General features: G+C 42.3%; 1 protein-coding gene across 2 annotated transcripts in view; it reads right to left on the bottom strand.

The window, feature by feature from the left end:
* Positions 1-16,751, bottom strand: part of SLC41A2 (solute carrier family 41 member 2) — a 92,621-nt gene that overhangs the window by 39,527 nt on the left and 36,343 nt on the right. For both annotated transcript variants that reach the window (XM_032762413.2, XM_032762414.2), the window contains 3 exons: positions 16,402-16,548; positions 2,976-3,123; positions 666-745 (listed from right to left, as the gene is read on the bottom strand). In XM_032762413.2, the coding sequence (XP_032618304.1) occupies positions 666-745; positions 2,976-3,123; positions 16,402-16,548 (375 nt within the window). The remainder of the gene's footprint in view (positions 1-665; positions 746-2,975; positions 3,124-16,401; positions 16,549-16,751) is intronic.

The raw sequence follows: 16,751 nt of genomic DNA, 5'->3' as shown, positions 1-16,751 counted from the left end.
TCGATTCCGGAACTCCACCAAAACCAACGGAGTTCCGGAATCGACATGGCGAGCCGCGCACATCGATCCCGCGCAGTGAAGATGGGTGAGTAGATCGATTTTAGATAATCGATTTCAGCTACGCTATTCTCGTAGCTGAAATTGCATATCTAAAATCGATTTTCGCGCGTCGTGTAGACACGGCCTATGAACCAACACCCAACTTGCTCTATGATTTCTACATTTTGTCTGCATAATTACCACTTAATACTTGCACCTGCATATTTTGGAGACTGTTTTTGAAAATTTGCCACATATGTCTAAGACAAAACCCTTGAAGAATTACATCTTGGTATCCTATATTTCACAGTCATCATAATTTAAAAACAGTATTTGAATATGTTTTCTTTCAACTTTCCCCCTTTCTTACACAAACTTTAAATATGTACTACTAGCCTCCTGTTTTTTCTCTCTCTCTCTCACATGCACTTCGATGTTTCCGGTACATAAGACCAGGAGTCACTGCTACTATTTTAAATTACCCTGTTTCTGATACCAAAGTAACAACTTAAAATTAATGTAGTAGATACCCACTCACTGCAGCTGAACTTTAGTGTAATAATCTTTTATAAAACATGTATAGAGACGTTGATATTTATTATAAAATAATTCTATTACAGCCTTACCATTGATTACTGGAGTATAAACAACAATCCCAACCAAGTTAGGATCAGAAACAGTTGTGTCCAAAATAAGGCCACCAATGCTGAAAAATATAAAGTACAACATTTAGAACAAAGCAACTAGGTGCACCAATATTTATTTTTCAAATTCTATCAATCAGTCTTTAAGTATTCAAAATTCTTAGTAACGCTTGTTCAAAAAGTGACCTGAAAATGTTCTATGCTTGGTTGCTCTCTCACTGTCCCTTCTGTCCACCTTTTTTAGGAAAGTCTGAGCATATAGTTCCACTGCTCCTGAGGAGATTATTAGTGAAAAACACAGTTTATCAATGCTCCTTTTAAAAAAAGGTTTTGCACCTGACAGGTTTGAAATAGGAACCTGATATTTGGAAGAGAGAGGTACTGATGTCAAAAAGGTGTCTTTCAATATCCTTGTGAAAATCCTTTCAGATTTAGCAGATTTATAAATCATGGAGAATTACTATTTTAACATATACATTAGAATTACCAGCATTGTTTATTATTTGTATTATAGGACTGCCTAGAGGCAGCGATGGCAAACAGCACCATACAAATATAGCATAAGACAGCCCCTGCCCAGTCCGAGTACTTGTCCCTTTATTTTCTGAATGCTCTAGTCACAGTCCACATGCTCCCAAAAAAAGCTGCACCTCCTCCACTGTAAGCATATAATACACAGATCTCTAGTTACAAACAAGATATAGACAAAAACAGATCCTCTCCTCTGACCTGAGTACTATATCCCTGGCAAATTTTAACTTCCTGGCAGAGCTGTAAAGCATTTGGCCCATAGGCCAGTCTTTCCTCCAGCCTTCAATTCCCTCCTCATAAACATCCAGCCCATAATTGCTGCTGCTCCGCCTCTCTCCCACCATTTCTTTTTGTTCTGTTCAACTCAGGCTTTGTCTTCACTGTTAATAAAGATGAGCTTTTTTACCTTGAGGTAATTAACATGTAGAACTATCCCACGGTAAAAGTACAGTGAAGACCTGGCGCTTAAATTTTACCCATCAGCTACACAGCCCTATACCCCTGCTAGCAGTTCACCTTGGTTGGGCCTACCCAAGATGCAATCACACCTTCAACCACAGTACAGACATACCCGAGAGCCTAAAAAACACACAAACAACCTCAATCTTGCTGAATGTTACTACCTCTTCACCCTTGTCCAGGGCAATCCTTCTGAGACATTGTCTTTACTTACCCTTCACTAAGCCTTGGAGACTACTGTCATGCATACCAGTGGTTCTCAACCTGTAGTCCACAGATCCTTGAGGGTCCTCAGACTATGTCTAAGATTTCCAAAGGAGTCCACTCAAAAATTTTTAGGGATCCACAAATGAAAACAGGTTGAGAACCACTGATGTATGCCACCAAACTGCTGACAATCCCCATGGCAAGAAGACTGCTACTGACAAAACCCACAAAATTCAGTGCTGAAAAGGAGGCATAGTTCATCTCTCAAGGTACATACTGTATGAACCTCTGTTCACAGCACAGTCACAGATCTGCAAGCCGCTCCATCTAATCCTTCTACCATTCAGCACAGCTACACCTAACACAGTGAATGCAAGGGCATGCATGCAAATAACAGTTGGAATCCAAATCTGTGGAACACAACATAAACAATGGGCACAATTCCCTTAGTCCTTCCTCTTCTCTACTAATTGTGGCTTCATAGATTTTAAGGCCAAAAGGGACCATTAGATTATCTAATCCATTGAATTTCAAGTTTTGAGCCTAATAACTTGTATTTGACTAAAGCAAACCTTCCAGAAAGGCATTCAATCTTGATTTAAAGAGATGGAAAAATCCACTGTTTCCTTTAGTAGTTTGTTAATCATAGACTCATAGAATATCAGGGTTGGAAGAGACCTCAGGAGGTCATCCAGTCCAACCCCCTGCTCAAATTAGGTCCAATCCCCAGACAGTTTTTTGCCCCAGATCTCAAAATGGCCCTGTCAAGGATTGAACTCATAACCCTGGGTTTAGCAGGCTAATGCTCAAACCACTGTGCTATCCCTCCCCTTACTGAACATTCTCAGTGGCTACTGCCAGTTCTAGGAGGTCAGAGCTAAGGTTGCATACATTGCAGGGGTGAGGTGTACCTCAACTCTGAAAACCAGGATATATTGTACAGAGATTTAAGTTTAGCTACTCTCCACATTCTGGAAGGGCACAAGGCATCACTGGAAAATCTTAATTCTGCATTAATGAAGTTTGGCAGGGGACAAGGACAATAGGTAGATTCAGACAGGGGAGCACAATGAAACGATTAAAAAAATTACTTACCTGCTTATAAGCATAGCAGTTATAACAGGCTCCCACCCTGAATAGAGAACAGTTCTTGTAGCTGGATGTTTGGCAGCTATTACAATCCACATAGGAGTCAGAGCCAAGAAAAAGGCACCAACTAAAGGAGATATATAGTAATATGTCTCTAAAATAAAAAACAAACATTGATTTAGCCTTTTTGGGGTTCCTACAAATTTTCCCCCAAGGAATTTAAACTTTAACATGGAATTCTGTTCCACATATTATCCATTTTTATACTGTCCTTGTCAGGACTTCTAGTAGAGCATTAAGTGACATGATTAATATCACATACATTCCTTCTTTCATCCTTTGCCCAGGGGACAAATAATGTGTGCAGTATAGTGTTTTGTTTTGGGAGGGTTTTGTTTGTTTGTTTTTTTAAGTGTAAACACTGCACTGTGTATCTATGTTAGAGAAGATAAAGAAGACCTGGAAAACAGAACAAACTTTGTGATGCATATCTCAATTTTTTTTAGAGAAGTAGAAATCAAGTTTTCATTTATTAATTCAACTGAGAACAAACAAACAAGAACACAGACCTCCTCCTCCCTCAACAATAGATTGCAAAGTAAGCTCTACAGAAAAAGCAAGCCTTAACTGATTAAATCATCGTGCTTAATATAATGCATATAAATCAATCACACTAGGTTTTAAATATCTAGGACAGTTCTGAGCAGAATACCAAAATGTCTACTTTTGTTTTTACTTTGAGTAGCTCATTTTTAAAAATACATATAACCAGCTTGCACAGTGTAATGCTTAAAAATACAACAGCAGCAATTTAATCAAAATTGCATCATAATTTATAGAAAAACAGCAGAGAACAAGGACTCCACAGTAAGGTAATACATTTATAAAGCAGAATTGCTTATACAAGCTGTACTCTGTCTGCATAGAAAGAGTACAGTTTTTCTCCATAAATGAGTTTAGGGCTCAAGTCTTGCAGTTCTTCCCCACATGAGTTGTCCCATTGAGGCTATACTTCCTAATGCAGCGACAACAAAAATAACGGTATAAGTCACTTAATGGCAAATAAATGTAAATTTCACAGTAATGCCCCAATACTATTTTGCATATGCTTAATCTTATGAAAAATATAGCACTGTTATTTTGTTATTTAGTATTAAACAATCGGCCATATTTTGCCCACATGTACAGAATTTGGACAAAAAATGTATCCCTAACAAGTTTTGAATGAATCTCCGAATATTTTTATGTAACTGCATGTAAAACATTGCAAAATAGAAGATTATCACTTTATAGGTATGACTTCACCCAAGCACCGTAAGTTATCAGTGTGACATCAAATCCCTGAACAGCAAGATTCTTATTGCAGAGCCTTTCAATTCAAGTAAATACTACTTTGGTGGCATTTAGAAAAAAAGCTGTTCTGAAAGAGTTTAAAAAAATGAAGCTGCCATGGTAGTGTTTCAGGATGTCAGAGAAAAAGGGCCAAGCGCAACCCTCACAGTTGACCTGGACCCTGAGACTCGCTGCTATGGTGGGTTTTTTTTGTTTTGTTTGTTTTTTGTAGTTTAGACTTCCCTAAGCATTCACGCCATAACATAGAATCAAGAAAAAACTTTGTGGAGCAAATACCAACATAGCAGCACAGATAATAAGTAATTGCAAAGGTGGGGAAAAAAACAGTTGTCACGAAAGAGTTAGGGACAAAAAACTAAAGAAAGTTTGATATTACATCATCTCAAAACAACAGCCAACAAAAACCTCATAATGATTCATCAATATCAAATAATGAAGATCATCAGACATAGCGAAAAAATTAAGCATTATGCAAGAAATATCCCAGAGCAGAGGCCTTTTTAAATAAATATGATCTTAAGTTATATATGCCAGACAGGCTGTAATTTTGCCAGCCTTTGGGTTTTTGTGTGTCAATTGCTGTCTATTTGTCAGTTTCATGGATGAGTCTGCAGAAGTCCAATGATAACTCATTTACTGAATCAATATTTTAAAACTATTAAAATTGTGCTTGAATAGTTCTATTGTTTCTCAATAGACTTTATTATCAAAAGTTCTTTGGGAGATCTGCTCTGTAGCAAGGCCGTTACCTCACTCCAGTTTGGAAGGGGCTAAAAACAGCCTGGGAAAAGGGCTGCACCAGAGAGCCAATCAATCAGGAGTGGGCTTGAGGCAGACAATCAGGACCTGTCTGGGCCAGCATAAGAAGGGCTCCTGGGGAGAAGGAAGTGAGCCTTGCTCCAGCAGTGGAGGAGAAGGACTTAGCTGCCTGGTAGAGACAGGGGTACCTTGGACAGAGCAGTACTGGGAAAGGGCAGGCTGAGCTGGGGAGCTCTGGCCTGGCGACCTCCCAGGCTGAGGCCTTGCAGCAAAGGCTTGTGGAGGTACTAGGGCTGCAGGGAGGCAGCCAGGCCAAGAAAAGGCAGCAGGTCCAACCCCCTTGCCAGTGATGAGTGGCCATTTCAGACTGCAGTTTGCCCCGGAGAGAAGGGGCTAGATGATGACTGGCAGTAGCCACCGACGCAAGGTGGGTATAGGGTAGTTGGGGTTCCCTTGCGGGGGGAGACCCGGAGTGTGGGGGCACTGCTGTGGGTCAGCACCCCAATATAAGGGGCACCAGGGTCCAGGACAAACACGGGGCCAGATGTGTTGGAGACAACAGAGCAGGTAACCGAGGGCAAGAAACTGGCCAGAGGAGGGCACTCCTGAGCTGCATGAGCTAATTGCTGGACTGACCAGCAGGAGGTGCCGTGCCAGTGAGACAACTCTTTGCTACATGCTCCAAATCAGGGGTCCGCAATGCAGTGTCTGTGGGTACCCTGGCACCTGCCAGGGCATCCATGTGCGCCCGACTACTGGCCGCCGGAAAAGCAGCCGCCAAAATGCTGCTCCAACGTCAAGAAGCACTACCACCGAAATGCCGCCAAAATTTGGCAGCATTTCGCTGCTTCACGGCGGCATTTTGGCAGTGATGCCTCTTGACGTTGCCGCTACACGGCAGCATTTCGACGGCTGCTTGTCTGGTGGCCACGGTCTTTGGCGGCTAGTCGTCTGGGTGCCCACCCCACGGAAAAGGTTGGGCACCACTGCTCCAAATACTTAATTTTGTGAAACTGTAAGCAAACAATTACCGCTACAAAATAAAAAGGAAAGATAATGAATCACAAATCACACAGTATTGGGTCCTTTTTTTTTTTAAATCACTGTACCTTAGTTTTAATAATACTTCATAAAGAGAAATGTACTATTGCAGAGATTCTTCAACTTTTTCATCAAGTGGATCACACCATAAAATACATTTTTTTGTGAATCACCTCCTCATCTGTATGTCACATTAGGATCCTCTCCCCCCACTTGCAATCACATAAAATTCCTGTGACTACTACAGAAATTGCTTACATGGAATCCATCAATCATTGTAACCCAATAGACCAATATATGAACCTGTTGGAACGTGTTCACTAGGAAAGGAAGAGACATGTTTAAGCAGTTCTCAAGGGAAAGTGGATAAAGAAATTGTTTGTTTGTTTGTTTGTAGTTACCTCCCCAGTTCCCCACTCAAAGTAAAGTATTTGGTATACATCCTTTCTTTTGAAAGGTGCAGAGGTAAAGAGAGGTTCCTAGCAGGTGAAATAACCCTTAAAATTAACTAGGACAATTACATAAAGAATAGTAAATGAGAATAATCAAATGTTTTCTTTTCAAATAAAATACTAATACTTCAGAATAGTAAATTAGAATTACATACAAATATCTAACACTACCACAGCACTATCCTATGAGGACAACACAAAGAAAACTCTAGAGTTAGAGTCTGAGCTACTGTAGAAAATGATTCATGAACTACAGTTCAAACAAATATAGATTCCCTCTGCAACACAAGAAGACAGTAATATTTCAAAAATGCTGTGTAAATAGCCAGCTGCAGGGGCTGCCTCACAAATCTCAAGAAGCCAAACTAACCCACAGCTGGCGATCAATGCTTTGACAGGTTGAACTGAGTAAATTTTGAAGTTAACAGCAACTGTATGGAACAGATATACAGCCATACAAATAAACACAGGCTGTCATATAACGTTTATATCCAATTAATCAAAAAGCATTATGAAACTTCAGAAAGGCACTCAAAACTGGCCTAACTTTGCTCCCACTGAAGTCAACAGTGAGTCTTCAAAGGAAATAGAATTAGGCCAGTGCTTTTTAAATCCTACCCTTATTCCCCACCTTTTAATATTCACACACACTTCAATTCCTTGAAGAGGGGAAAATATGGGGGAAAATATGAAACGTTATTTGTCTGCTCCCTACAAATAGCCAGGCATAAACAGAACTGTGAAGATAAACTAATTACTAAGATTCCATCTATGGAAGGAACTTCCAATGAGAAGACAATACAATCAGTTCCTAAGAAAATTAAGTCTAGCATAGGATACAGTCAGAGCCTAAAACTTAACTTCTGCTTCACAGCTACATTAGTTCATTAGCCTCTCTTTAGGGCAACTAAACATCAGGAGGCCATGACCACCTTAGCAATATAGGAAGGGTGAATGACAAGGCAGTCTCAGCATCATATTAGTAGTCTAGTCTAGAGCTTGAAAATTGACTACAACTCACCTGCGTGGGCTTAAAGGCAAAGACCATCCAAAAATTAAAGTAAGTGGCTGCCCACTACCAACATTCTAAATTCCACTGGCTACCTGTCTATTTAATAAGGAGTCCAAATACACAAGGCATTTAATAGACTATACAAGGTATCTCAGAGACTGTCATGATGGATTATGAATAAATGTATGTGATGCTCTAACAATGACAGTGCAGCCACTCAGGTCCAGATTCAGACTTTTGGAAATAGAGAGCAGAATATTCTGAGCTTTGAGAGATTCTAGCTATGAAACCTTTTACTAGAAGAGTTCAGACAGAGTCTGACCTTGTTCAGGACTGAATTCAAGACCCACTTCTTCTATGAGGCCCTTTTACAGTAGTGCCATCCTCCTTGCATGGCCAATCCACAATGGGGAAGGGAAAAGAAGAAAAAAGTACCACCACCGGAGAGAAAGAAGAAAAAGAAACACATGGTAACTAAAGAAAATACTTGTCTAGTACTTAGATTACATGGTGAAACGAGTCTTAGCTAAAGAAGGGTGTACAAGGATCCCAAAGAAGTTTCATTTATTCTATGCATTCATTCATCCATCCACCTCATGAAAACTGTGATCGCAATCAGTCTTCCAGTACAAGAAACATACACTTCCCATTTATCCAGAGTGCAGCACATCTACAGTATTTATTGAATAATAAATCTAATGTCACTCAAAAAAATGCAACCTTTATTGGACAAATATAATTGGAGATACTATACTTCTCAGTACAGTTAAAAATCTTCATAGGATAATAGAGGCCAATATAATTTGTTTTTTGAATATAGATTTGAGAAGGTTAAGAGACATTATTGAATTTTCTATCTTTAATAAAAGAAAAGCCAGTGTTTTTTAAGTTCACGATAGCACCAGGACGTGTACATGTATTTTTTTGGAATTAAAGTTCTGTGAGGAAAATCCTTATTTTCTGAAGATTATAAACTGAATTTCCAAATCCTGAAAAATGAATTTATCAAAGCTTCAACAACACAGATACACTTTTCACTTAAATAAATTAGGTGTTAGAATTTCAAACCATTTGCATACTAAAAAAATTTTAGTCAAAGAGTACAGACTGTATTCTCAGTTATGATCCTAGAGAGCCCTCTAGTGTTCCAAAAGGCAGTGCTACTATTCATGTGAAACAATTTACACTTGATCGAGGCAGCTAATCTAACCTGTTGGTAGTCAGTAGAAGTGAAGTAGCACATCTTTTTCATCAGAATATAGAGCTTCAGCACTATTTAACTACCTTTAACTGATCATATAAACAATTAAAATATTAGTTAATGTGTTTTATAACACCACTCATTTCTCTAGAGTAGACAAAGCCGTAGCAGGCTTAGGGGTTCCAAGCATTTAAGGTGGCAGGCTACTGAAAGCTAGCCCAAAGGTGATTAAATGCTTTAACAAGCATAAGTGTCTGATGAGAAATTTTAATATGTGATAATTATCTCACTTAAAGTCCTTGTATATCAGTCTCGACACACAGGCATATTTTCCCTTAGTTAGCTGAAGACATAATTTTTTATTATATGAAATCCATTATAAGAGGATTTATATTGAAATGCATTGTCTTGATGGGTCCATCTCTGAAAAACTTATATGAAACCTTGAAAGCATGTAGATTTTTCACTTTATTAATTCTCAGAAAACAAAAACACAAAACCCCCCACCCTTATTATGATGCTTCCATGAAGCATTACAAGTAAAAAAAAGACTTCCTCCAACTCTATATTTGTTCTGCATTGTATTGTCATTCTCATCATGCTCCACAATAGCATTGTGTGAGCAAAACACGGTGGCACTTGCTCCAGTACCGTGACAAAGACAACATAGTCCCTCCTTTCACAGAGCAGGACGATCAATCAAAAGTGGGACCACTCCTTTCTGCAGAAAGATATGCAATCACCACTAGTTCTTTCTCCCCTCATAGTCTCTTCCTCCTAAGACAATTCCCCCTATGCTGATGGAGGCCAGGAATTTAAGCCTCACTTCAGTAAATTTCTGCAGTCAGCCTAATAGGTTGTAGGGAAGGACAGTATATTCAGAGGAAGACGGAGAAGTGAATTCACCCTGCTTTATTACTACCTTGATGAGTATGAGGTGCTTTACAGTGGGCCAAGTTACCACTCCTACTTCTTCTTGCTCGGATGTTGAGAAGATTTCCTAAAAGGCAGGAGGCTAGTAGTGGACAAATAAATCAGAGGAAATGAAGAACACCAAGATATTCCTGACTCTCAGTTCCATGAAAGTAGAGAACTTAAGCTTTTCAGGAAAGCTCTACCAAAAGAAACACCTGAAAGCCTGAAACTATAAGAAGCTAGACGTTACAATTCCTGAGAAATTCAGCTCTAGCAATCCTTCCAATGGCTTTATAGCATATTCTCATATGAGACAAAGTAACAATGTGAGGGATGTACCAGACAGGAATTCCTCAGCAGCAAATTAAAACCCTCTATATCCCCTATAAAAGGAGAACACAAAGACAATAACAAAGAACCCAGGGGTAGATGCAGTCATCTCAGAAGTAGCCAGCCTGATTATATGTTCCATGAAAAGGGCAGTATTTCTGAAGCAGCCCTAAGGAAAGAAAGATGGAAATGACTGAAATGCCATTTGAGTATTCTAGAGCATCCTTTCAAGCATTTACGCACATAGCTTGCTCCTCATTGTCAGTAAGCAAGTGATTTGGACGGCTGCAGAAGCAGAGAAAGAACAGTTAAAATTGGCCAAGATTCTTCTTTTTTAGAGTACTGCTATATTCTTGGCCATATATGACAATCAGAAGAACCTCATAAGCCACCATTGTGTACATTTCAGCTAGAATCTAAGACTAAGCTATCAGCAAGCTCCTGTAAAAAGGAATCTGCAGTCTGGTGAACATCATGACACTGAGCCTTCTTCAGTTCGAGTTGACTCTACTCCTCTCACTCAAACAGGCAGTCCAGGTCCTAGAACAGGGGTCAGCAATCTTCAGCATGCAGCCCACCAGGGTAATCTGCTGGTGGGCGGCGAGACATTTTGTTTACATTGACTGTCCACAGACACGGCTCCCCGCAGCTCTCAGTGGCTGTGGTTCATCGTTCCTGGCCAATGGGAGCTGTGGGAAGCCGCACAGGCCACAGGGACCTGCTGGCTGCTGCTTCCTGTAGTTCCCATTGGCTGGGAACAGCGAACCATGGCCACTGGGAGCTGTGGGGGGCCATGCCTGCAGATGGTCAACATAAACAAAATGTCTTCCGGTGCTCCAGCAGATTACCCTGATGGGCAGTGTGCCAAAGGCTGCTGACCCCTATCCTAGAAACCACAGTAATAGTTTCAAGAGCTCCACAAACATAAAAACTCTAGTCCTGCCATAAAAGTAGAAAAATAGGCAAAAAAATGACCAGTCCACAACCAAACTGAGTTGGGAGAGATGGATGTGCAATTCACATGTTCATAGCCTACCAATCTCAACTCCTAGATGACTGAGGGGAAAAAAAGGCCACCAGGAAGCCAGACAAAATGCAACTCTGGCCAACAACCTGACAGTGTTAAAACACTGCCATTTGAGGTTGGTAGTCAGTAGGACTCATTGTAGGCCTAATTTATGTGGCGAGTCTAATCTCATGGTAGTTTTCCACTTTTCATCTTTTAAGATTGAATTAGAAAGTCAGTGTTATGGCTGAGCAGTCCTTGCTGCCATGCACAGGGCTATCATAAAATCGACAAGTTTAGGTTCAGAAAAGAATTTTCGATCCTTGGAAGACAGACAAAACACAGACAACAAGGGAAGAGTAGCACCATTCTATGGAGCAGCTAGCAACAATCACATTATTTACTGTTGAGCAGTGGTGGTTCCCAAAGGAAAAAGCAGTAAAAAGTTAAGGCCAGTTTGATGATGCCCACAAGCTGGCTCATGTTTATAATTTAAAAGTCCAATATTTTGTTGCAATTTGGGGAATAGCAAGAGTCTGTTGTTATTTCAATGGATTAATTTTTTCAGTTTATGTTATTTTTAGCTTTATTTTATCTAGATATTTTGATTTCCCTGCATTCATATATAGCCTTGACTCTAGGCACTTTAAGAATGACTAAAACCACAAACCATTCAAAAAAACAGAAGCAGACCTCTCTACACAAAGACCTTGTCTAGACTGGCAAGTTTCTGTGCAGTAAACCAGCTTTCTGCATTGTAACTCCCAAGGTGGATACACTCCTAAGCCACTTTGTGCGCAGAAACTGCACAGCTGCAGTGCTGTAAAAGAAAAAAAAAAAAAAAAAAAAAAAAAAACCTCACAAGAGGCATACAGCTTTCTGCGCCGGGGCTACAGTACCGCGGTGCCAGTGTAGACATCCTGGTTGATTGCAGCGCTGCGATTGGCCTCTGGAAGGTGTCTCACAATGCCTGTTTTTGCCTCTCTGGTCATCAGTTTGAACTCTACTACCCTGCGCTCAGGTGACCAACAGTCATCCCCACCCCGTAAATTCCTTTGGAATTTTGAAAGTCCCCTTCCTGTTTGCTCAGTGATGCGTGCAATGGTCTCAGCGCATCATTCCAGGTGGCCAGGCCTGTTCCACACACCAGGTGATCCCCCGCTTGGAGCAATGCCGAGCTGCTGAACTTCATCGACATTTGGGGAGAGGAGAATGTCCAGTCCCAGCTGTGCTCCAGCCACAGGAATACTATGGACAAATTTCACGATGAATGACAGAAAGGGGCCATGACCAGGACACACAGCAGTGCAGGGTTAAAGTGAAAGAGCCGCAGAATGCCTACCACAAGGCAGGGGAGGCAAACCGCTGCTCCAGTGCTCCGCACACAAGCTGCTGGTTCTACAAAGAGCTGGATGCGATACTCAGTGGCAACCCCACTTCAGTGCAAAGGCCACTGTGGATACTTGGGTGGCTTGCGTGCCACTTGAGAGTGGACTGAGCCAGGAGGAGGAAATCTTGGACAAGGATGTGGCGGGAGAGGGGGACCCAGAAGCAGAGGACAAGTTGGAAGTCAGAGATGCACGCAGCCAGGAGCTCTTTTCTACCCCAGAGGGAAGGCCAGGTTACGTTTTTTGCTGCCCCAAGCAAAACAAAACAAAACAAAATAAAACAAACAAACAAACTCTCAGAGAGTGCAACACCCGAAGCCAAAAAAAACCCAAAAACCTAGAATGCTGCCCCTGGAATTCTGCCACTCCAGGAATTCTGCTGCCTGGAGGCTGAATTTGAATAGTCAGAGAACAGGGCTATTAGAGGGGTGCAGTGTGGGGCCATAAGGCTCAGGGATGCCTGGAGACAGCAATTTGAAGTTGAAAGCCACTAACATTTGTTCCTATGCTCAGGAGTGCTTGTAATGCTAGGAGGTGACTGGGTTTGGTGCAGATGATGCACTATGAAAGTTTAAGAAAATTGCCTGTTGCTTTGCAGGGCTCTGTTTGTGTTCAGTTAATGGAATAAAGATTGCTTTCAAATCAAAACAACTCTTTTATTAAAAAACAACAACCGGAGGAGAGAGACAAACAAAAAAAATCACATCAGCACTGAGGGAAGAGAAGGTCCCAGGAGGAAGGGGGTCCCAGGATGGTTAAGGATTTGTGTATGTCCAGGGATCATATCCAGCCTTCTCCTTTGGAGTACATTGCAGCAGGTACCGTACTTCAGAAGGGATAAACTGCAAGGGATGGGTGTTGAGTGCAGCGGGTACTGGGAGTCCGCATGGCTGGACTGTCATGGGGCAGGAGTGGAATGCCGTGGGTATGGACTGGAGCCAGGAGGTTGATAAGAGTGTGTTGGTGGTGTCTGGGGGGGCGCATGGAAAAGAGTTTTGCAACAGCTGCTGCAAGGGCGGGGTGGGCACAGAGCCACTCAGTCTGCAATACTAGTATTGTCTGGAGTGTGTCCGCTTGGTGCTCCAAAACCTTTAAGAGCCGCTCCGTGGCTTCATTCTGATGCACCGCATTCTCCTTTCAGTCCCTCTTCTCACTGTCCCACCACTCCTTCAATTCCTATTCAATTTTTCCGCCGCGGAGTGCCTCATAACCTCACGCAGAAAGTCCTCCTTAGATCTTTGAGGACACTTTCTAATTCTGCACAGCGTTCAACTGGTGATAGAGAAGAGGGAGTCTGGGCTCCCAAGGTCAACTCTGTGAAGCCAAAACGCAACATTTTACAGAAGCAGTGTTGTTTACAACACACAGAACACTGATCCAGTGATTTAAAACACAGCCACTATCCACATACTTGTCACTAACTGGCTGAGCCACAAAACCCCCAAAATGGTGAGTAGCTGTAGGGATAGGGGGAAATCGATGTTCCCTGACCCTGCTGTACACTGGGCACGTGGTTTTTGGGGAGAGCCAGCACTGTAATAGAGGCCTGACAATCATCCCTGTGCCCACATTTTCCACAGGCTGTGTTCATTATGAAAGATAGCTCACTGCTGAGGGTGAGCAGAGGAACAAAGGAGGGTCTTCTCCAAGACTGTGGCTTCCACCCTGGCCCTTATACGGCTCACCTGTGTGCAGCAATGGTGGTCCCCCCACTGTGACAGCAGAGTGGTGCGGGAACGTTACCCTTAATGGGGCAAGAAACAAAGCAGCTCTGCCAAAGAACCTGCAGTAGTGGATTGCCCAGTATCTCCATGAGAGTTTCCTGGAGAACTCTCAGACAGATTCCCGTAAAGTGAGGGAGTCAATCAACAGCCTGTTCCAGCACTTAGACTAGGCATGTGGTGGTACATGCATCATACAGACACAAGCCTGCTTTCTGCAACCCTCCTGCCCCCAACAACTTGCTTCAGCGATTTCCAAAATCAAATCCACTTACCAAGAGCCTCCTCTCCTGTTTGCCCTTCGCCAAGATCCAACAGGTGTGACTGGCTAGCCTTCTCCAGACAGCGCCGGCTCTAGGCACCAGCAAACAAAGCACGACCCAGAATTCAGCGGTCCAGCCCAGAGTGAAGCTTTCACCCTTCCCTTCACAAATATGATGGAGCGTACAGCACGCAGCTATAAGCATAGGAATATTGTCATTGTCCAGGTCCAGTTTCCCATATATGCAGTGACTGCAGGCAACAGGCAAAAGCACACTCAACAGTCATTCTGCATTTGCTCAGTCTGTTTTTGAACCGCTCCTTGCTGCTGTCAAGGTGCCCCGTGTATGGCTTCATAATCCATGGCATTAAGGGGTAAGCAGGGTCTCCCAAGATCACCATGGGCATTTTGACTTCTCCTATGGTGATCTTCTGGTCTGGGAAGAAAGTCTCTGCTTGCAGCTTCCTGAACAGGCCAGAGTTCCGAAAGATGTGTGCATCATGCACCTTTCTGGACCAGCCTGTGTTAATGTCTGTGAAACTCCCATGCTGATCCACAAGTGCCTGGAGAACCATAGAGAAATGCCTCTTCCGATTAATGTACTCGGTGGCTAGGTGATCTGGTCCCATCTATTGCCCCTTCACAGTTAGGGAAGCCCATTTGTGCAAAGCCATCCACAATGTCACACATGTTGCCTAGAGTCACGGTCTTTTGGAGCAGGATGTGATTAACGGTCCTGCACGCTTCTGTCAACATGAGTCCAACAGTTGACTTTCCTACTCTGAATTGGTTAGCGACCGATCTGTAGCAGTCTGGAGTAGCCAGCTTCCACAGTGCTATCGCCATGCGCTTTTTCAACAGCAGAGCAGCTCTCATTCTTGTGTCCTTGTGCCGCAGAGCTGGGGTGAACTCATCACATAGTTCCATGAATACCTCATCCAAAAGTTCTGCAGCCACAGCTTGTCATCCCAGATGTGCATCACAATGTGATCCCAATACTCAGTGCTTGCTTCCTGAGCCCAAAAGCGGCATTCCACTGTGGTCAGCACCTCCGTGAATGCCACAGGCAATCTCGTGTCATAACTGCTACGCTTGGCAAGATCAAAGTCACACTTCTTTTGCCTTTGTAGTTTAAGGAATAACTCCATTGCCACTCGTGATGTGTTAGTCAGAGCAAGCAGCATATTGGTCAACGGTTCAGGATCCATTCCTGCAGACCAAAAAAGGCAGAGCGAGCCGTACACAAACCACTGAAAGATGGTGCCAAATAAGGATGGAAGCACAGGGATTGCTGAGATGTAAAGCAATGCATCGCGGAGCATTGGGACAGGATCCAGGATGCCCCGTGACCCCCTCCATCTTCCCAGAACTCTTAGCGGCAGAAGCGGAAGAAATGCTCTGTGGGATAGCTGCCCAGAGTGCACTGCTCCGAATACCGCTGCAAATGCGAACATGCTATTGTGCAGGCAGCTGACAGTGTGAACACATAACAGCAGTTTCCCTTCAGCACTCTCTGAGCAGCGCTGTAACTGCCAGCGCTGTAACTCTGCCAGTGTAGACATACACAAAAACAGCTAGTTAACAAAGAAACAACTACCAGAGCAAGTGTGACAAGTCAAACAATGGTCTGAAAAGGGCTAAGATTTGATTTGAAGGTGGACATTCAGAAACTCTGACAAAGCCAGATTTTCTCTCACAGGAAGAGGAGCTAGTTCAGGAATTCCAGTGACAAGTACATCTGCTGACTGACTGGGACACTTTTAGACTGGTTAGTATAGTAACACATACTGGGAAGGGGGAAAATAGGGATTTCAACTGATTGCAGCTAGTGCTTGAGAGCTTGTTTATCTTAAAAAGAATAAAGAGCTGTGGCTTAATGTTTCAAACAAAGATCTATCATTTGGTGTCAAACAGAATTTGTATCTATTTAAATGTTTAACAACAACAAAAGAAGAGCCTCTCAATGGCACATGTAGTTAGGAACACACTTACCAAGGCAATTAGAAAGACCCTGACTTATCCAAGCCAGTATAGCAAGAGTGATAAGGTCTCCAAAACTCGCTGCAATAGGTGTGGCAACATTGTCAGGATTTATGCCAGTCTTCTTTGATCCAACAATAACTCCAACCATTATTATCCCTAGATCGAAGGTAAGAAGAAAACATGTCAATCTTTATTTACATTGTAATCCCACAGAAAATCTATAGAAAATTGGAAATCAAAACCAGAGGTCCTGACAAATACAAGCTTGTGCCTTTGTCCTAAGATCATGCTTCCTCCCGCTTGACTCAACAAAATTTATTTTATTTCTTCTTTTTTTCAAACAGGGTTATTTAATTAGG

The sequence above is a fragment of the Chelonoidis abingdonii genome, chromosome 1 (assembly GCF_003597395.2).
Source record: "Chelonoidis abingdonii isolate Lonesome George chromosome 1, CheloAbing_2.0, whole genome shotgun sequence".
In the NCBI taxonomy this organism is placed as follows: domain Eukaryota; kingdom Metazoa; phylum Chordata; order Testudines; family Testudinidae; genus Chelonoidis; species Chelonoidis abingdonii.
The sequence above is the reverse complement of the archived record's forward strand: the minus strand, read 5'-3'. Positions and strand labels throughout refer to the sequence as shown.